General features: G+C 44.4%; 3 protein-coding genes and 1 long non-coding RNA gene across 4 annotated transcripts; all 4 read left to right on the forward strand.

Annotated features, from left to right (window-relative positions):
- The first annotated feature begins 10,639 nt into the window (after window positions 1-10,639).
- LOC9647173 (probable glutathione S-transferase) lies at window positions 10,640-11,476 on the forward strand. The gene is made up of 2 exons (XM_002962322.2): window positions 10,640-11,009; window positions 11,078-11,476. The coding sequence occupies exons 1-2, from the start codon at window positions 10,686-10,688 to the stop codon at window positions 11,420-11,422; spliced, it is 669 nt and encodes a 222-aa protein (XP_002962368.1). The 5' UTR covers window positions 10,640-10,685; the 3' UTR covers window positions 11,423-11,476.
- Window positions 11,477-12,262: 786 nt separating this feature from the next.
- LOC9647174 (cytochrome P450 71A1) lies at window positions 12,263-13,847 on the forward strand. Its single transcript, XM_002962323.2, has 2 exons — window positions 12,263-13,163; window positions 13,236-13,847. The coding sequence occupies exons 1-2, from the start codon at window positions 12,270-12,272 to the stop codon at window positions 13,845-13,847; spliced, it is 1,506 nt and encodes a 501-aa protein (XP_002962369.1). The 5' UTR covers window positions 12,263-12,269.
- Window positions 13,848-14,164: 317 nt separating this feature from the next.
- On the forward strand, window positions 14,165-14,648 carry LOC112341726. The gene is made up of 3 exons (XR_002990659.1): window positions 14,165-14,266; window positions 14,332-14,376; window positions 14,435-14,648. It is a non-coding gene; the product is annotated as an uncharacterized LOC112341726 (long non-coding RNA).
- Window positions 14,649-17,031: 2,383 nt separating this feature from the next.
- Window positions 17,032-17,877, forward strand: LOC9647175 (probable glutathione S-transferase). Its single transcript, XM_002962324.2, has 2 exons — window positions 17,032-17,398; window positions 17,467-17,877. The coding sequence occupies exons 1-2, from the start codon at window positions 17,075-17,077 to the stop codon at window positions 17,809-17,811; spliced, it is 669 nt and encodes a 222-aa protein (XP_002962370.1). The 5' UTR covers window positions 17,032-17,074; the 3' UTR covers window positions 17,812-17,877.
- The last annotated feature ends 3,011 nt before the right edge of the window (window positions 17,878-20,888 follow it).

Genomic DNA, 20,888 nt, shown 5'->3' on the forward strand with positions numbered 1-20,888 from the left:
AACCGTGCATCACGACTCCGAGGCATCCCTCGCTTGGCGGTGTGCCCAAACCAGTCTCCCCACTGAGAGTCCATGACCACCGAAATATGAGTGTCCTCATATTCCAAACCATCACCACGCCCTAGTGATTTGGGACTCGAACCCAAGCACTAGAGGGTCGGGACTCGAACCCAACCTCCGTATATGCATCTACGGACGGCATCACACAAGATGCCTGGCGTGACTCCCCACGCCGGTGCATCAACTTATTTTTAAAGCGCGCTACAGATCACAGCTTAGGAACCTAGTTCCTCCACACTGCCAAGTCCTCTCACTTGACATGTCTGTGATCATGCATGGACTTCTCCATGCTCGGCCCCATGGCCCACCCTTTTTGAAGTTATCACCTTCAACTAGGGTATTTGTTCCCCCGACGTGCCAATCTCGCTTGGCAAGTTCTCCGACCACTGTAACATGGTTCCTGCATAAGCGTGAAAGTCCTTGACCATCGACTTTCGTTCAAAGCCCTCTCTTTGAACACTCGGGAACTACTTCCCTAACCTTGATAGCCTTGCCTCATGGCAAGCTTCAAGACCACGCTTCTGCTGCGCCACTCTGATTTCGCGCGTTCCATGAACCATTTACACTTGGCCTTTCTAGGTACTAAGCTACCTAGAATCGTCTTTGGGAACCTTGAAGGAACTCTGTCCCTCAGCTTGCTAAGGCCTCCCTTTTGCAAGCCTTCCAAATGCCACATAATCTAACATGGACAATTCCATAACTTAGACTCTCCATGGCATCACGGTTGCTAGCGGCAACACCCTCGAGCCCCCACTTGATTCCCCACTCCCAGCTGGCATAACCAACCTTGGTTATGCCCTTCGATTTCTATGGTTCAGTTCCATCCCAATACTACTTGCCTTTGGCTTCACACCTTTCCTTCGGTCATTCTCCTCCAGATCAGGAGGATAGCTTTGCACTTTCTATCATGCCTTAGCAAGTATTCTTAGGGATGAACCTACCCCATAGCCCAGGGAGTGGTTCCTCAATCCGGGTATGCTCACCTTATAATCCCACACACTGGGATTACATTGTTGCTTATGGGCCTTTACATGCCCATCACTAGCCTTGCCAAAATTCCATTTTTGGCTTTGTCCAACTTAGGTAGACAGTCCTCTCCTGTCTCCGCAACCTTGGACATTTGGATAGCACCTTCTATCCATCATTCGCTAGGGACTTAGTCCCTTGGGACTTATCCATTGCCCTCGCGACATCAAACACCACCTTTTGGTGTTCTAGAGTGTTCAGGTGTCCCAATGATGGCTTTCTTGACAATGAGTATTTCCTTTTATGACATTGACTTACTATATCGCAACATAAGCAACTTATCCCCCGCAAGGGTATATCCGACTTCCCTATGCTAGAAGTCTTGGGTAGCTACCTTCTACCCGTTTAACCAGTTATTTTGCACCTCTTGCTTAGTTGCCTCATAGTTGTCAAGTCCTACAACTCATTGCTTAGTGCTTTCACACCTCCATCATTATCTGGGTCACCACACTCCAACTGCATGCTCTGCAGCTTAGGCTATGCCATTCCCATTTCCATTGGGATTCCTTTGGCAAGGGGTTCTCATGAACCCACCAACATAGCCTCAACGTATCACACCTTGGCACATTTGGTGTCTCCACACCATCGGCTCCACGAGCCTACCTCTATGACACTTCTTCTTTGTGTCTAAGTCTTTGCCAAGACCAATGCCATTCTTTCTCATGCCAACCATCCGTTAGCACTACACCATAGAGGTCACACACAACTTTGTGTCAAAGTTGTTTTCTTTTTGGGAACACCTTTCCCACGACTTTAGCATGGCACATTTTGCCATCGATGAGATACCCTCTATTCTCATCCTTGGATCCTATGATCCCCCCCCATCCTTTGTGGGGTACAACACACCTCAGTCCAAATGCTTCCATCAGTCCCTTTAGGACCATCCGTTGACTCTACTTGAGTCATCTAGCAGTTTTGGACTTGGTTAATCCACAGACCCGTAAGGTCCTACTTGTGAGGCACTAGCTCACTGGAATACACTTCTTGCATTCCTGTCCTACTCAAAAGGACTATTTTCACAAGTGTTACTCCGACACTTGATTTTGTTATCTGGGGGCAACCTTTGCCCCTTAGGATTACTTGTCCATGTGATGAGAACACCAACTCATCCACTTAATACACCCCCAACTCCTTGGGTTGTTCCAGCATTTATTAGAGGTAGCCCCGGCTACCTTTTCAAGGACTTGAGTCCTCTTCCGTATTTGACCTCCCACGGTCATTACTTCTAGTCTCACATTCATGAGCACCAACCTCAACTATATGAGGATAATCTTGTGACTCCTTTATTGTTTTGGAGTCTCTATCTTTCCCGTGATCCCAACTTTAGTTGTTTACCACAACAACCTTAGCCAATTTGCTGAGACAAATGCTCATTCGGATCACATCCTCAACTCAATGAGGAAAACCTTGCACTGTTCCCAAGATCCCAAAGTCGTTCCATTATTGGCCCTTTTCTATCCACCACCTCGTCTACAAGTTCACACATGAACTGTAATGGGGAGCCATGTCTTCCTGACTTGCTACTCCTCAAGGATAGGCCCACTCCTCGGACCTTCCAATGCCAACACTAGTGGTGATATACTTGAGCACCAATAAAAGTCGGACTAAGGAACAGCTCCGATACCAAATTGTAAGCGACTAAATTTTCCATTCTACTTTAGTCACTTAACCACACCTCTGACCACTTGGAGGAGTCTCATTCACAACCTCCATAAGTCCAATCCAGGACTTGGGACTTGCTAGCCCCGAGAATGGCATCCATGCCACTCAACATTTGCACTTGGTCCAAGTGCTCCACGTGTCCGATCCCATGACCGACACTCAAAGGTACCACCGACATAGCAGCCCGTTACGCTAAGGCCATGCCCAATCACCTTTGCCACACTGGTAGTCCAATACCACTTGCATCACCGTCTTGGCTCTCCAAGACTAGGCAAACCATCCGTGAGTGGTCATCTCAGATCCACTCCTTAGCATCCTTAGGATGCCCACCGACAAGGGGAATAGCCTTCCCCAATATCCCTCTGTCAGTCCCCACTAAGTCCCTTTCTGCCCCTGGCCGTGTTTGCCAACACTGCCACTGGATCGAGACCCACAGGCCCGACCACTAAGTCCCATGGTCCTCTGGGACTTCCTCACCACACGACTGTGTCCTTGGTCACTACCCCAGAGGACTGCTCCTCTTCCTTTCCACAGTCTGGGCCTTTGGGACAACATTTCGGAACACCGTGGCCTTACGCGAGCCACCTGGGTACTCTCCTCGCCTTCTGTCCTTGGGTGCTCTAGCCATGGGCTTAGAGCGGGTTCCGTTGAGCCACGACAGGTATCCAAGTAGGTAGTGCCACCCACACTTGGACTGGGAGCATCGGCCAGTCGATCTCCCGGGGGAACTAGAGCCGGCTCTTGAACACTTCACCAAGCTACCCCGCTTGTCGGTCTGTGTTCACTCTAGTCTTGGACTTCCCAGTGGGCAGCTCATCACCCAACACTGGGTCCGGCCTTCCTGGGCCAAACTGGCCTTTCCTGGCCAAACTGGCTCCACTGCAGTCCTCCCCCTACTATACTTTTGGAGCTCACCAAACCCCCCAGGGTCTGGGAGACGAACGCTTTGGGCTTTCACCCTCTCAGGCTCCGGACTCGGACTCGGACTCGGACTCGGACTCGGACTCGGACTCGGACTCGGGCTCGGGCTCGGTCTCGGCCTCGGCCTCGGTCTCGGTCTCGGTCCCGATCTCGGTCTCGGTCTCGGTCTCGGTCTCGGTCCCGGTCTCGGTCTCGACTTCGGACTCCATCTCGGACTCCATCTCGGACTCCATCTCGGACTCCATCTCGGGTCCATCTCGGGTCCATCTCGGACTCCATCTCGGACTCCATCTCGGGTCCATCTCGGACTCCATCTCGGACTCCATCTCGGACTCCATCTCGGACTCCATCTCGGGTCCATCTCGGACTCCACTTCGGACTCCAACTCGGGTCCATCTCGGGTCCACCTCACCTCAGGCTTCGGACTCCATCTCAGACTCCATCTCAGGTCCATCTTGGACTCCACTTCGGACTCCAACTCGGGTCCATCTCGGGTCCACCTCGGACTCCATCTCGGACTCCATCTCGGGTCCATCTCGGACTCCACTTCGGACTCCAACTCGGGTCCATCTCGGACTCCACTTCGGACTCCAACTCAGGTCCATCTCGGACTCCACTTCGGACTCCAACTCGGGTCCATCTCGGACACTCCCACGTGTCATGTGTTGGTCCTTTTGGGTCCCTTTTTGGAGCCTCGCCTTTTGCTCGCTTCGTGCTCGTTCCTCAAGCACTTCGTTGGGAGTTCCACTCCCGCTCTTGACTTTTCAAGTCGGAGCTTTTGGTCCAAACGTGTTACGCTCGTTTGGCTCTCGCTTCGGCCACTACCATGTGGCGCCCTTCCAGCTCCACTTTGGGGCCTAGGGATTTTGTGTCTCACAGTTGTTCGCCATGTGTTGGAAAACTGCTGGAGCATTTGTCAAGCCAAATGGCATGACAGTGTACTCGAAGTGGCCATAGCGGGTTCAGAACGCAGTCTTCCATTCATCACCAGGCCGGATCCGGATCAGGTTGTATGCTCCACGGAGGTCGATCTTGGTGAAGAAGCGGGCACCGCCGAGGTGTTCCAACAGGTCCGAGATCAGGGGAAGCGGATAACGGTTCCGAACAGTCACCTTGTTCAAACCTCGGTAGTCGATGACTAGCCGCAAGCTCCCATCCTTCTTCTTGACAAAGAAGACAGGCGCTCTAGCCGGGGACTGCGAATGCTGAATGTAGCCCGAGGCAAGGTTCTCATCCACGTACTCTTTGAGGGCCTTAAGCTCGGACGGGGATAACCCGTAGATAGGCCCCCACGGAGGTGACGCTCCTTCCTGTAAATCAATGGGACAATCATAAGGCCGATGAACAGGCAGTACACTAGCTTTTTTCTTGTCAAACACATCCCCAAAATCATGATACTTCTCAGGAAGACTGACAGGAGAAACATGCAAAGCAAAAAGAAAAAGAGGTTCTTCATGAAGGAGTTCTTTCATAGTGATTGTGGAGATAGGAGGAGGTGTACGACTAAATGGAATGATGAGACGAGGATACGGTCCAATGTAAGATGGAAGAGAGGAAAAAGAAGAGGGTGAAAACTTAATAGAGTCAGGAACAGAACCCCGATTTGAGTTTAGGGAACTTTTCCTGATTCGGACTCGATGAACAGCAGGGGAAGCCGTGGGAGAGATGAGCTGTAATTCCTTCCAACAAATCTGAGGCTGATGTAGTTGGAACCAAGGAAGACCGAGCACCACAGAGGAGGACTTGCTGTTGATGATGTTGAAGGCGATATCGGTGACGGTGGACCCGATGTGTACTCGAACGGGCAACGTTTCCCTAAGTCCAGAAGATGGAGACACAAAATGCCCGCCGATGCCTTCAACCCTCAAATCCCGTATGGTAGGAGAAAGAGGAACGTGATGTCGGGCAGCAAAGTCCGTATCCATGAAGCAGGAAGTTGCACCCGAGTCCAGTAACGCCAGAGCCTTGAGTCCTGATTGTCCGGTGAAAGAAAGGAGACATGGGACGCGGAAGTTGCGGGAATTGGTGGTGGCTTTGATGAAAGGTGGTGAGGAGCTTGATAAAGAAGAAAAGTGATTTTTATTCAGGGAGTCCAAACAGACAGCTCCTACTCTGTTTGGACAGGGTCGTTTCCCGACTGCAATAGAGGTGGACTTTGAGGCAGAGTGAACTCGAGCAGTCGAGGAGGCTTCTTGGGACATACAGCTGCTTTGTGATTAGGATCAGCACAATAGAGGCAAAGATTATGAGATATTCAACGTTGCTTCTCAGCAGGACTCAACTTCCCTCTAATGAGTCGGGGAGTACCAGAAATATCCATCGGAACCGGAGCAGTAGGTTCAGGAGTATGCCCCAAAGACTCAAGCTGGGATTCCTGAGTCTGGGACGGAAAAATAGCGGCGCGGCGACTTTCCTGACGACGTTCAAAGAGACGATTGTCACATCGAACAGCTTTGTTGATGGCATCCGACAGGTCCTTGGGATCCTCCATGGTGAGCAACAAATCCTTGACATCGTTGTTGAGGCCGAAACGAAATTGGTCAATCAGGGCCCGCTCATCCCACTGAGTGTCCAAAGCAAGGAGTTGGAACTCTGCGGCATAGATCGAGGCAGGACGAGACCCCTGAGAGAGACGTCTCATCTTTGTGGTAGCAGCCCGAACCCGATTCGTCTCGCCAAAACATGCTTCGAGCTTCTCTTTGAACAATTAAAGATCCATCAACTCTGGAACCACGACCCCTTTCATGCTCTTCTCTAGAAGAGGAGAAAACCATGACAAAGCTGCATCTTCGAGCAACGTCCCAATTGCGCCGATTTGAGACTCGGGAGTAAGGTACCGCCGATGTTGAAGTGCGAAGATCAACTCCATCTGGTTCAGGAATCCGCGAAGCTCCGAACGCTTGCCTGAAAATTTCGCCGGGAAGCTCACCTTCGGTTCAGGAACTTTGCTGGATCCTTGAGCCGAAAGTGAAGCAAGCTCCTGCTGCATGCGAAGAAGGGTCGCCTTCAGCTCGGTATTCTCAGACTGGATTTTTGCAAGGACTTCAGCAAAGAAATCAGGATGGCTTGGAGACTCCATTGGCAAGAAGAAAGAAAAAAGGGGGAAAAAAAGGCAAAGGTAATCAAACAATCAAAACGAGCTAAATCAAAAAACGAAAAAACACAATCTGAATCAAACTGTCAAGACCCCTAACAAGATCAAGACTGGAAAATGCAAAAAGACAAAGAGAAAAGCTAGTGGAAACAAAGAAGAAGCCTTAGACTGGCGTTGATTTAGATTGTGGAGAAATGGAACAAAGCTAACCTATATATACTATAGGTTGATGAAGCTCCACCACTCTTGGATCGAGGACGGCCTAAATATAGCTGAGGTCGAGGAGGCGCCACATCATCATCAGGAATGTGGCTCGAGACTCAGGAATCGGGAAGTGTCTCGAGAGTCAAGGAATAGGGAAGTGTCTCGAGAGTCAGGAATGTGGTCTGCAGGTCAGGAATCCGGCGAGAGTCAGGAATGTGGCAAGAATTGGGGGATTCCTGACAGATATTGGGGAAGGCGGTTCCCCATGTCTGTGGGCATTCTAAAGATGCTAAGGAGTGGATCTGTGATGATCACTCATAGATGGATGGCCAAGTCTTTGAGAGACGAGACTATGATATAAGTGTTGGATCACCGGTGTGACAAAGGTGAATAGGCATGGCTTTAGCATAACAAACTGATATGTCAGTGGTACCTTTGAGTGTCGGTCATGGGATTGGACACGTAGAGCACTTGGACCAAGTGAAAAGGTTGAGTGGTAGGGATGCCATTCTTGGGGCTAGCAAGCCCCAAGTTTGGAATAAGACTTATGGAGGCTGTGAGTGAGACTCCTCCAAGTGGCCGGAAGTGTGGTTAAGTGACTAAAGTATAATGGAAACTTTAGTCACTTACATCAATTTAATTGTGTATCACAACTCCGGGGAATCCCCCACTTGGCAGTGCACCGAAGCCAACCTCCTTACTTAGAGTCTATGACCATTGAAAAATGATTGTTCTCATATTCTAAACCATCACTATGCTCTAGTGAGTTAGGATTCGAACCCAAACACTAAATCGTTGAGACTCGAACCAACCTTTATATATGCATCTATAGATGGCATCACCCAAGATCCTATCATGACTCCCTACGCCGATGCACCAACTTATACCCAAAGCACGCTATAAATCACAACTTAAGAACTTAATTCCTTCGAATTGCTAAATCCTTTCACTTGATAGATCAGTGATCATGAATGGACTCTTCCATACTTGGCATTATAGGCCACCCCTTTTGAAATCAACACTTTCAATTAAGGTCTTTATTCCCCTAACTTGCCAATCTCATAGTAAATCACCCAACAAACATAACAAGGTTTTATGCATAAGCGTGTAAGTCTTCAACTATTGACTTTTGTTCAAAGCCATACCTTTGAACACTCGGGAACTAATTCCCCAACTTTAATAGCCTTGCCTTATAGTAAACTTAAAGACTATACTTCTGTTGTGCCACTTTATTTTTGTGCATTCTGATGAACCATTTACACTTATCTTTCTAGGTGCTAACTTACCTAGAGTTGTCTTCGGGAACATTAAAGAGGCTTTGTCCCTTAACTTGCTAAAGCCTTTCCTTTGGCAAGCCTTCTCATTGTTATATGGTCTAACATGATTAATTCCATATTTTAGACTTTCTATGGCATCATGGTTGCCAATAGCAACACATTCCAGCACCCGCTTGATTTTCCACTCCCAACTTGTATAACCACCCTTGACTATGCTCTTCGATTTCTATAATTCTATCTCTTTATTACTTATTTTTGGCCTTATACATTCCTTTTAGTTATTTTCCTCCTGACTAAGAGGTAGTTTTGCACTTTCTACCACGCCTTAGCACTTCGACTGGGTCTCAGACTTGGTCTCAGATTTGGTCTCAATCTCAATCTTGGTCTCGGTCTCGGTCTCAGTCTTGATCTTGAACTCCATCTCAGGTCCATCTCAGACTTCATCTCGGTCCATCTTGGACTCCATCTCGGGTCCATCTCGGACTCCATCTTGGGTCCATCTCGGACTCCATCTTGGGTCCATCTCGGACTCCATTTCAGACTCCATCTCAGGTCCATCTTGGACTCCAACTTAGGTATATCTCGAGTCATGTGTTAGTCCTTTTGTGTCCCTTTTCTAGAGACTCACTTTTTGCTTGCTTCTTGCTCGTTTCTTGAGCACTCCATTGAGAGTTCTAATCTCGCTCTTGACTTTTCAAGTCAAAACTTTTAATCTAAACGTGTTATACTTATTTAGCTTTCACTTTGGCCACTATCATATGGCACCCTTTTGGCTCTACTTTGGGGCTCAAGGATTTATGTTTCACAAGTGGTTAAATGGCTAAAGTAGAATGGAAAATTTAATTGCTTACATATAGGTCTTTCTATTGGCTAGAGATGTGACGTGATGTTATTTGATATATGCATAGCTGTGTTTAGTGTTCAGCTTGTAATACTCCCCTTGGTGCTGCAGAAGGATAGTTGGAGTCAATTGCAATTTCTCGTCCGTTTAAGTTGATGGCATTTAATTTGATGGGACCTTTTCCATGATCAACTGCTGACAATGAGTATGTCATTATTGTTTCTGACTATTTGCTCTTGTTAACACATCTACAACTAATATTAGATACTTCCTCTTCAATCAAGTGGTGTTCCAGCAATTCTGTCCAAAGCAGGTTCTTTCAAATAATAGTACCGTATTTATGGCTGAGGCATTTCAAGTTTTGACATCTTAGTTGGGGATATGCCACACTTTCACAAGTGTTTATTATCCACAATTAGACAGTTTAGTGGAACGGCTCTTTCGAACCTTCAAAAAGATAATTGCAAAGTACATGAACTTTCAGCATTTGGATTGAGATGTTATTTACAATCTCTTCGGTATGCGTATGTTACAAGAGTGCAGAGTTCTATTATTGTTTCACGATATAAACTCCTATATGGTCATAATCCAATACTATCAACGAAGTTGGGTTTACCTTCACAATTGCCGTGGGCTACCGATGCTAAGTTGTGGGATCAATATTTGATAAGCATTTTTCCACTTGTCTGAGCAAAGTCTACTAAACACGTGGGCCGTGTATAAGTGGGACAACAATGATGCTACAACTTTCATCATTGCCATATGTGAAGTACAAAATTGAGGACTTGATTTAATTTGTTTTCCCTATCTTATAATATGTAGTTTATCTAAGGGGCTCCTTGCTCAATGGAAAGGATCGTATTAGGGTTGTAGCAAGTTGTACTATAAGTTTATGAGTTTCGGCATGACATTCAGTAGACTGATCCTCCAAAAATTGTGTATGTGCAACGACTGAAATGCTTTGCTTTACCATCTAATGGTTGATATTCAATAAAATTAATTTTGTGTTTATAAATTATGAGCATGTTTATAATTATAAATTACCATTTTGATTCATTAAATTAATAAATAAAAATAACAGTACTCTTAAGCAAACCAAGCATTTGCAGTAAATTATTTCCTCAAGAACAGATCATGTTCAGTTTAATGATGACTTTGGGCAACATTGGGTGGACCATACTCATGATTTTGCAAGTTATAATGCCTGACCTCTTGATACTCTTAACAGGAGGCTCCACCAAATTCCAGGAGAGATCATAAGTTACTGCAAAAAACAAGCAATAATAAAAAGCCAATAAAGTGTTCCAAGAATTTCTGGACGTGCCATGAGACAATTGTCAATGCCTAGGCTTGAGCTTTGTTGTTGGATACGATCACCCTGAAGAATGGGCTAAGCTTCAGGCTCATGGAAGGACCAGAGTTAAAATCAAATCGATTTTTTAAAGTTTAAGCCTGTTACCTTCAGCCTTCTCCTCTGCCTTCTCGGAAATTCACGTAGGAGCCACCTTAAACACGCTCTTTATATTATAAAACGCGACCCTTCATTCAATCAAACCTCATTCCATTCGCATTTCCAACTTTCCTTGTCAATTTTCCAGCCATGGCTTCTCGCGATCAAGAGGTGACACTGCTCAGCGCTTGGCCCAGCCCCTTTTCCATGCGAGTCAAGCTTGCACTAGCGCTCAAAGGCATCGAGCACGAAGATCTCCCCCAAGACCTTGGCAACAAGAGCAAGATCCTGCTCGAATCCAATCCAGTTCACAAGAAGGTCCCCGTTCTCATCCACAAGGGCAAGCCCATCCTGGAATCGGCCATCATTGTCCACTACATCGACGAGGTCTGGCCCGAAACAAGCCCACTCTTGCCTCAGGACGCATTCCTCCGCGCACAGCACCGCTTCTGGAGCGATTTCATCGACAAAAAGGTATGGATTCTCTTACTAGAAATCTGCTGCTACGGGTTTTATACTCTTCCTGCTTATCGATCACACAGCTTTTCGACTCCTGGATACGATTCTTGCGTAGTAACGGTGACGCGGCCGTGAACGAGGAGTTCAACCAAAACTGTTTGCTTATCGAGGGAGCTCTGGCGGAGCTGGGCAGTGAGGAAGAGGGCCCCTTCTTTGGTGGCGCGAGCATGTCGTTCTTGGATGTGCTGCTGGCACCCTATGCGGTGTGGATCCCAGGAGTTGAGCAAGTGATGGGCTTGAAGCCCGCGAAATGCCCGCGTTTCCACAAGCTCTTGGCGGCCGCGTCCGAGCACCCCTCGGCCAAAGTGGCGCTGCCGCAAGTCGAGAGGCTCAAGAAGTTTATTCGGGTTCACTTTGAGAGCAAGTGAGCGATGATTGTTTACAAAATCTAATAAATCTCTTGCCCGACTGTCCTGGAAGAAGATTGGAGTCAAGACGTTAGTGTCCTCCTCGCAGATTGTGCTAACCCTTGAGTTACAGAATCCCAGTGATCGCCGGAGAAGAGGAGCTGGTCTTGCCTGAGCACGCCAGTGAGCGATCCTGGATTTCTTCCACTTAATCCTCTAGCGAGGAGAGAAGAGGGGGATCCTAAATGCTTACTTAACTGAAACCCTTTTAGGGTTCACCTTTAATCTAATGACTGGTTATGGTCTACTTAGTTAGTAAACACTGTTTTGATTGTTATAATTTTGTTAAATTGAAAATTAAATTAGAATAATATCAAAACAATAAATATTAAATTCCACAAATGTGTTTCCTCAAAGAAAATTATGAAATTTGTTAAAAGGAATTAGAGGAAATTATCAGATCCAAATGATAAGTCTCCATTGCAAAAGGTTAAATGTTATGCTGGTACATGTGACCCACGTCATACCACCTTCTTCTCTAGTTTAGGCAGTTGACCACCTGAGCAAACATTAGTGTAATTATTCACTAAAACGTAATTAAGAAAATAAGCCTTTAACAGTTACTTCCCATTTGACGGCTGCCATTGGGTAGATCAGTTTGCCACTTCATTATTATATCATTATTATAGAAGCTTAGCCATGATCAAGAGCATTTCCTTGAAGAATAACGAATAGAATGAGATTCGCAAGTAAGCATACCATGAGATTCGCAAGGCCCCTTATACCAGGAGGAACAAACTCTATGGCACAAAGAGTGAGTACCACAATGGAACTTTAATGGAGAAGAATGCTCACCTCGTTGGAGAGCATGGAGTTCTTAGTTGGTTTTGCAATTCTCTTGATCTTGGTTGTCTTCTCGAGCGTGTTCTACCTGAGAGTAGCATCGCAATCGCCATCACTCCCCACTCCACTGCCGATCATCGGCCATCTTTACCTCTTGGGAAAGCTCCCTCACCATTCTCTCCTCGCGATCGCTCGAAAGTATGGCCCCCTCGTCCAGCTCCGGCTTGGCTCGGTACCTGTGGTGATCGCGTCAAGCCCCGAGATGGCGAGAGAGTTTCTAAGAAACCAGGATCTCACCTTTGCGTCGAGGCCGACGTTGCTTACCACGAAGTACATCCTCTATGACTCCAAGGACATGGTTTTTGCTCCATACGGCGAGCACTGGAGGAGCATGAGGAAGCTGTGCGTCGTGGAGCTCCTGACGGACCGTCGCCTCGCCTCATCGCAGCAGGCAAGGCTGGAAGAGCTACAGAGATTGTTAGCGAAGATCGCAAAAGTTGTGGAGACGAGCGAACCTTTCTTGCTGCTAGATCTGCTGACGGAGTTTACGTTCAACGTCATCACCCGGATGGTGATGAACAAGGCTTACTTTGGATCCGGAGAGACGATGGAGGAGCTCGCGGCCACCAGAGACTTCATCCATATGCAAGAGCAAGGAACCATTCTTCTCGGGGAGTTCCACATCGGCGACTACATCCCGTTTCTCAAGTGGTTCGACTCGAGCGTCGCCAAGATGAAAGCCCTGCACAAGATCCAGGACGAGTTCCCGCAAAAAGTGGTCGATCAGCACGTCCTTGCGAGGCAAAGCAGAGAACAAACTCAAGCTCACGATGGAGATGGAGATTTCGTCGACACACTCTTGTCTCTAGACTCTCCAGATCCAAACAATCAAGCTAGAAACATTAAGGCACTCATCCAGGTACTCTAAAGAAGAACAAAGAAAGAATCCATACCTTGGAAGTTCTTACATGTTGTGTTTGTTCTCGTCTAGAATCTCTTGGGAGCTGGAACAGACACCTCCATTACCACGATCCAATGGGCAATGGCGGAGTTGCTAAACAATCCCAGAGCCCTGGAGAAAGCACAGGAAGAATTACGCGCGAAATTCGGCAATGCCCGCCAGGAAATCATCCAAGAACACGAGCTAAAAGATCTACCATACCTCCATGCAGTGATCAAGGAGACCTTCCGCCTCCATCCGCCAGCGCCGCTCCTCATCCCCCACCAATCCACCCAAGACACCACCGTCGCGGGCCTCGCCATCGCCAAGGGCACGCGCCTCTTCGTCAATGTCTATGCCATCGGCCGAGACCCTGCCCTGTGGAAATCCCCCGACGATTTCCTCCCGGAGCGGTTCCTGGGATCCAGCATTGACGTCCACGGCAAGAATTTCGAGCTCCTCCCGTTTGGATCGGGGCGGCGCGGCTGCCCTGGCATGGCGCTGGGATTGATCACTGTCCAGCTCGCCCTCGCGAATCTGCTGCATCGATTCCAGTGGAGCTTGGCGCCGGGCGTGGACGCGCATCCCATGGCCGAGTGCTTCGGCGTCGTCACCACCATGGAAATCCCACTCCGCGCTCGAGCAAGCCCTAATAAGGATTGATACGTTCTAAATATTTTCAAATGTATTCCAGGTGAAATTCTAGTGTTTCTTTAGATTCTTTTCTGTTTTTTTTTTTTTTAGCTTATAGAGGAAGAAGCAAGCTTGGATCAGCAAAGTTTTGTATAGTTTCTGAATTTTTAAATCTCCTAAATGCTTGAATTGTGAAGGAAAGAAATAGTCAGGCGACTAATGTACAAATGAGCAGTCAATCTTTTGTAACTTTGACAAGTTTGGTTTGGTTGTTAGCAGGATTTTGTTGAAATTCTTGTGCAAGAGTTTGAGTTCTATTTGATATCATCAGCTTGATTTCTATTTGACTGAGCATGTATAAAGTCTCACTGGGGCTACAAGGGGCAATGTCGTGTAAGCAATGGAAGCAACAGGCCTGATCATCTTGCTGCTCCTCACTGTTTCTCAGGGTAGTTATTGTTGATGAATCTTTTCTTTTCCCGTTTCATTGACAGCTTTCTGTGGATGGTTTCAGGTATGTTGCCTGAGCAGGCGGTAGCGTTTAGAACACTCAAGCAAGGTAAATCTCTCTCTGGATTCATCCTCTCAATCACTGCTCTTGGTTGTTGTTTTTGCAGTCTGTCCACAAGTGTGCACATACACTTCTGTTGTGTGTAATGGCGTGTGTAGGGATAGAGTCTGCTATAGCGACTGCAACTTACCAGCAAATTGCACTGGATATAGGGGTGCTTGCTCCTGATATGGAGCACAATCTATAATAATCCCCAAGGTGAAGGATGTTGTGTTTGTATTTTGATCATGAATTTACTCCGAGAAAAATGCATACCTCTAGAAGTTCTTCTGGGTTGTGTTCTTCTTTCCTCTGCACTTGGGAGCTGGAACAGACACGTCCATCATCGCATGCATACCTCAGAAGTTCTTTTTTCCCCCTTGAGCTAGAGCTGCAATGAGAACGAATTTCGGGCAGTGCCCCATTTCTGGGGTTTCTCAATTCTAGGGCTTCTAGGCATTCACCAGTCGGAATTGCAGCTGCCATCGATTCATTGAATTTGCAACCAAATCTGCTTAACTAAAAGGACTTTTCTTTGAATGGTTTTTGTTGAGCGCGCACTTACTGGACAAAGTCCTTGATCCTTGCCTTTTGACTGAGGGGATGGAGATGAAGCTCCTCTCCTTTCTCCACCCAGCAGCAAAGTAGCTCTAGATTTGAGCATTTTTTATCCTCAGGAAAGTGAGTGGATGTAAACATTTTTCTTGGATAGGAGTGTTGGGCAAAAAGTGGGTGTTATTTTGAAGGTCAGAATGCAAATCAATAGATTAAGAAAGTGATTTTCAAATTTGGGCATCCAGATCCTAAAAATATCCCACTTTTCATTTCCAGATTTAAGAAAAACCTAAATGTCATAATCAAGCTAAAAATTGTCATTGTGACTTCTAACAAAAAAGGATAAATAGTCATAAAACTAAAAACCTTTTTAACTAGTCATATGTATTTGTATGTATCTATATATTTATATATGTATATTTCTATTAGCAACTGGACTAAATATAAAAAAAATATTCAAAGATGCTTCATTAGGATAAAGAACTTTATAAGATTATGAGGAAATGAAATTTAGAGTGTGCAATTTGTAAAGCAAGCTAAAAACGAAGACAAACGAATTAAAACAAATTAAAACGAAGACAACTGAAGACAAACAAAAACAAACAAAAACACGTGGCTTGGAAATACTTTGAGCAGGGTTCTAGAATATGCACTCGCATCTTTGGGGGGTTGGGAATGGGCCATGAATGGGGCAGATGCTGACGGGATAATCAGCTTTATGCACAGTTGAACGCAGAGCAGTGACGGAGAGTCACACGATTCAGATAGAAGTTTTTGGAAGTACTCGGTGAGAGACAATGGCAAGGCCGAGGTTCTCTTTCGATCGATGCAACAGTGCTGTGGAGCAAACGCATGAACTTTTGCCACTGCGCTCCATGCTCCACTCTCTCAGCTGCCGAAGAATTGATGGGAGGATGGTGAAAGTTTGTTTCGCTGCAACGAGGCAGCGAAGTTCATCGTCAAGCCGAGACTGGGATGAGAACAGATCCTATCCTTTGCAATGTCTACGTGGGGAATGCTCTCATCGACATGTATGTGAAGTCCCAGGTGCTCAAGAGGTGTGATACCATTCGGTTTTATGCCAGATCAAGAAGATTTTTCTTGGCAACCTTTGCTCTCACAGTGAAAGATATCCGAGTGGAGCCAGCACTTTTGTGGCTGCTCAAGAATGCTAGCCCGGAAAGACAAGAGATAACTAAGCTCGTGAGACAACAGGACACTGATACGTTGAGCCAGCTCATGGCCCTGCTTGTCGGGGAGTTATCTTCAAAGAAGCACGTACTGGCTGCTTGCTCGCTCTAGTTACGGAACAAGACATGGGCAAGGAAGGAGCTGCTGGATACGAGGCCTTCGACACGCTCATGACTCTACTCAAAAGCAAGGAGAAGCTGCCTCGGTGATAACCAGGGTCTTTGCTCTTTGCAAGGACACGCCTGTCGTCCAAAAGGCAACGGGACCTCTAAACAAGCTCGTCAAGAACATCAACGAGGAGGAGCCAGGGATGGTCATCTTTGTTTGTAACTCGCTTTTAGCTTACTTACGAATTGCACGCCATAGAGAGTACATTTGCTTTAGCATATAATAAGATATAAAAAGATGTTTATTACAAAAGAACAAAATGTTTAGAATTTCTAAGTTTGAGCAAGCATTAAAACTCACCACAGGTCAGGAATTTCAATAAGAGCATAGGCAAATATCCAGAGTGCTTCCATACTGTGAGGTAAAAAAGAGAATAGCAAGAAATACTTTCACAGATAGTGAGATAATTACTGGGGTATTTTTTCCTCAAGAACAGGATCATGCTGGGTTTATTTTGATGACTTTGGGCTGATACTCTTAACAGGAGGCTCTCGTATTCGAGATCACAAGTTACTGCAAAAAACAAGCAAAAATAAAGGCCAATAAAGTGTTTCAAGAATTTCTGGATGAGACGATTGCCACCAGCAGGGCTCAGGCTCATGGAAGGACCAAAGTCAAAATCAATCGATTTTTTAAAGTTTAAGCCTGTTACCTTCAGCCTTCTCCTCTGCCTTCTCGGAAATTCACGTAGGAGCCACCTTAAACACGCTCTTTATATTATAATACGCGACCCTTCATTCAATCAAACCTCATTCCATTCGCATTTCCAACTTTCCCTGTCAATTTTCCAGCCATGGCTTCTCGCGATCAAGAGGTGACACTGCTCAGCGCTTGGCCCAGCGTCTTTACCATGCGAGTCAAGCTTGCACTAGTGCTCAAAGGCATCGAGCACGAAGATATCCCCCAAGACCTTGGCAACAAGAGCAAGATCCTGCTCGAATCCAATCCAGTTCACAAGAAGGTCCCCGTTCTCATCCACAAGGGCAAGCCCATCCTGGAATCGGCCATCATTGTCCACTACATCGACGAGGTCTGGCCCGAAACTAGCCCACTCTTGCCTCAGGACGCATTCCTCCGCGCACAGCACCGCTTCTGGAGCGATTTCATCGACAAAAAGGTATGGATTCTCTTACTAGAAATCTGCTGCTACGGGTTTTATACTCTTCTTGCTTATCGATCACACAGCTTTTCGACTCCTTGATACGATTCTTGCGTAGTAACGGTGACGCGGCCGTGAACGAGGAGTTCAACCAAAACTGTTTGCTTATCGAGGGAGCTCTGGCGGAGCTGGGTAGTGAGGAAGAGGGCCCCTTCTTTGGTGGCGCGAGTATGTCGTTCTTGGATGTGCTGCTGGCACCCTATGCGGTGTGGATCCCAGGAGTTGAGCAAGTGATGGGCTTGAAGCCCGCGAAATGCCCGCGTTTCCACAAGCTCTTGGCGGCCGCGTCCGAGCATCCCTCGGCCAAAGCGGCGCTGCCGCAAGTCGAGAAGCTCAAGGAGTTTATTCGGGTTCGCTTTGCGAGCAAGTGAGCGATGACTGTTTACAAAATCTAATAAATCTTTTGCCCGACTGTCCTGGAAGAAGATTGGAGTCAAGACGTTAGTGTCCTCCTCGCAGATTGTGCTAATCCTTGAGTTACAGAATCCCAGTGATCGCCGGAGAAGAGGAGCTGGTCTTGCCTGAGCACGCCAGTGAGCGACGCCGAGACATCCTGGATTTCTTCCATTTCCCCGCCTGCTTACTTGGATTTCTCCACTAACTGAAACCCTTTTAGGGTCCACCTTTAATCTAATGATGTAATATCAAAACAATAAATATTAAACTCCACAAATGTGTTTCGGGCATTGTTTGATCTTGAGAAAACCCTTGGCTAGCTTGTGCCTAAACATACAAGGAAATCAATGATAATAAATCAACAAACAATATCATGCCAAGTCCCTTTGATAAGAGAATGGCAAAAGAGAGGCTTTAGACAATTAATTGATGGTCTATGTATATTGTGTTGATATGGCAATCCGGATTAGCCTAATTCTATATGGTATATATACAGACTATTTAGATTGGTAATAATTCTATGAATTTATGGCTATAAATTAGCCATTAAGTATTATAGTAATACCAGCCACAATGAATTTTGTGGATGTTTTGGACATTGGAAATGAATATAGGCATTAGTGTGATGATCTTGTCATTATTAAGAGGGCATGGCAGTTTTTTTATATTAATATGGGAAGCCTTCTGTTCTGATCTATTTGGGCTGTCTCCTCACTCTAACACTCAACCTAGAACAATATCTCAGTCTTTGAGCTTGACAATGATCCACAGCCACAGTAGGTGATCTCTTAATCTCTCTTGCAGATTTAGGCTTTTATAGTAGAAGTGTATTGATCATAGAGAGGTGCAACTCTTGCTTTTATCTTTTGGGTTAGACTTGGCAATGATTAGAGGTCAAGAATTGGATAATTCAAAAATATTTTAGGATTTTATTGGGCTACTTAGAGATAGTTCAGAAAAACTAAGAGTTTGGTTTTAGGCTTTTCTTTATATTTTTATTATATGTTTTTGGGTCATTTGTGTTGTGAATGTGACTTTAAATATCAAAATATATTTGTTGGCTAGTCCTTTCAGACAATCTCTTTACTACTATGATGGCAAGAGATCGATATTACTAGTTCCATTTTTTCAAGTATTTAGCATCTATATTATAGCTAGATAAAAATAAAATAAGAACTCTTATGTGTTTCTTGTTGATTATACTTAACCTAGCTTTTAGTTTTCTTTTGCTCTATTTTGCATTGGTTTGGCAAGAAGCTCCACATATTAAGTTTAGTCCTTCAATATTGTTATATAATAATTTACTATATCTATTAGCTATCATGTTCTATGTGCCACTTTAGTCTTATGTGCTATTTATGGAAAGTGTCTAGAAAAACATCTATAAAATATAAAAGGTATCTTGAGCATTATTCTAAATTTAGTAAGTTTTTAGGCTTATCTTTAAGACTAACTCTTGGGACTAGAATGAAAGTTTAAAACAAGTTCTTATATATGAAAAGGGGATATAAAAGACTTTAAATGTATAGTAAGAATATTGGTTGGAAGCATATGAGATATTTTTTTAACTCCCATTAGGCTATGTTATTCGGTTGAAATCTAACTTTTATATTACTTTAGTCAATGAGATACCCACCTCCTTGTGTTAGGCCACTGGTATATTGCAATTATGTCAAACTTCTTTTGACACCATTTTGAATATAATGCTTATAAAAGATTTAAATGTATACTAAACCCTTATTTCATAGTGTCAACTCCAAATTTAAATATGCTACAATTTATTTAGTTGGAGACATTAAACCATAATACAATGATTTTCTTATCACTTTTATACCTCTAATTTTCAATTTTAAATACTGTTTTAATCAATAAATGAATGTAAATTAGGTAGTATTAGGAGGTATTAAGACCAAATAAATTATGGGAGAAATTTTTCTACTTAATAATCCCTTGTTAACCTCCTTGCACTTTTTTGGACTATATAAATAAAAAAGAAAAATAGGTGAAAGCATGGTCAGATTTAAAATAGGAAAACATTATTAAATCTAGCTAATTCATAAAGTAATAATTCTCTTAAGATTGAAATACTAAATAAAATAAGCTATCAATCTCAGATCTACATATTTTTTTATTAAACCTAATTTAAATAAATTGCTACGTGTTACATGTAGCAATGCTTGGTTTGCTTAATAGTAGTGTTATTATTACTTATTAGCCTAATTGATCAAATAAAGTTTATAATTATAAACATGTTGTAATTTATAAACACAAGATTAATTTTATTGCATATCAACCATTAGATGATAAACTAAAAAAGAATATACTAGAAAAGGTTTAAGAAAGTTTATAAATTATAAATAGAAGATTAATCTAAATGAATAACAACCGTTAGATGGTAGAATATTCAAGCATATTCTAGGTATATTCACTACCATCTTAGTCCCTCCACTACTACTTAAGCAAACAAAAAACATAAATATATTGTTAAGCTTGGTATTTATAATCCTTATGTTTAATATAAATAATCTGGACTATCCAATATCATATAAATAAATTTGTGAAACTAGATAGACAAAAGGGAACAATAATTAATGGCACTACATCAAATAAAACTTAAGCCCATCAATTAACTATGCCTTTAAAGTGAAATGCAGACTCCAATTTCACATCATTCCAAGTAGTAAAGTTTAAAGTTAGCATAATTATAATTAATACTTTAATTAATGGATTGAACTATATCCCTTATTAAGTTATTTGAAGAAAATTGTTTAGATTAATTAATGCAACATTTTCACTTTTGGAGCTACAACACACCATGACACTCTTGCTGTGGGAAGATGGTGTAATCTTGCAGCCTGATGGGAAACCATTTAGAGCTACAACATGCCATGACGCTGTTGTTGTGGGAAAATGGCGTAGACTTGCAACCTGGTGGGGACATGAGAGAGAGAGAGTGCAACCTGGTGGGGACATGTGAGAGAGAGAGAGAGTTTAATACTAATATTTATATCTTAGAATATTAAATTATACTCTATGATAATTCTGATTGTGA

This window comes from Selaginella moellendorffii, unplaced genomic scaffold (assembly GCF_000143415.4).
Source record: "Selaginella moellendorffii unplaced genomic scaffold, v1.0 SELMOscaffold_2, whole genome shotgun sequence".
In the NCBI taxonomy this organism is placed as follows: domain Eukaryota; kingdom Viridiplantae; phylum Streptophyta; class Lycopodiopsida; order Selaginellales; family Selaginellaceae; genus Selaginella; species Selaginella moellendorffii.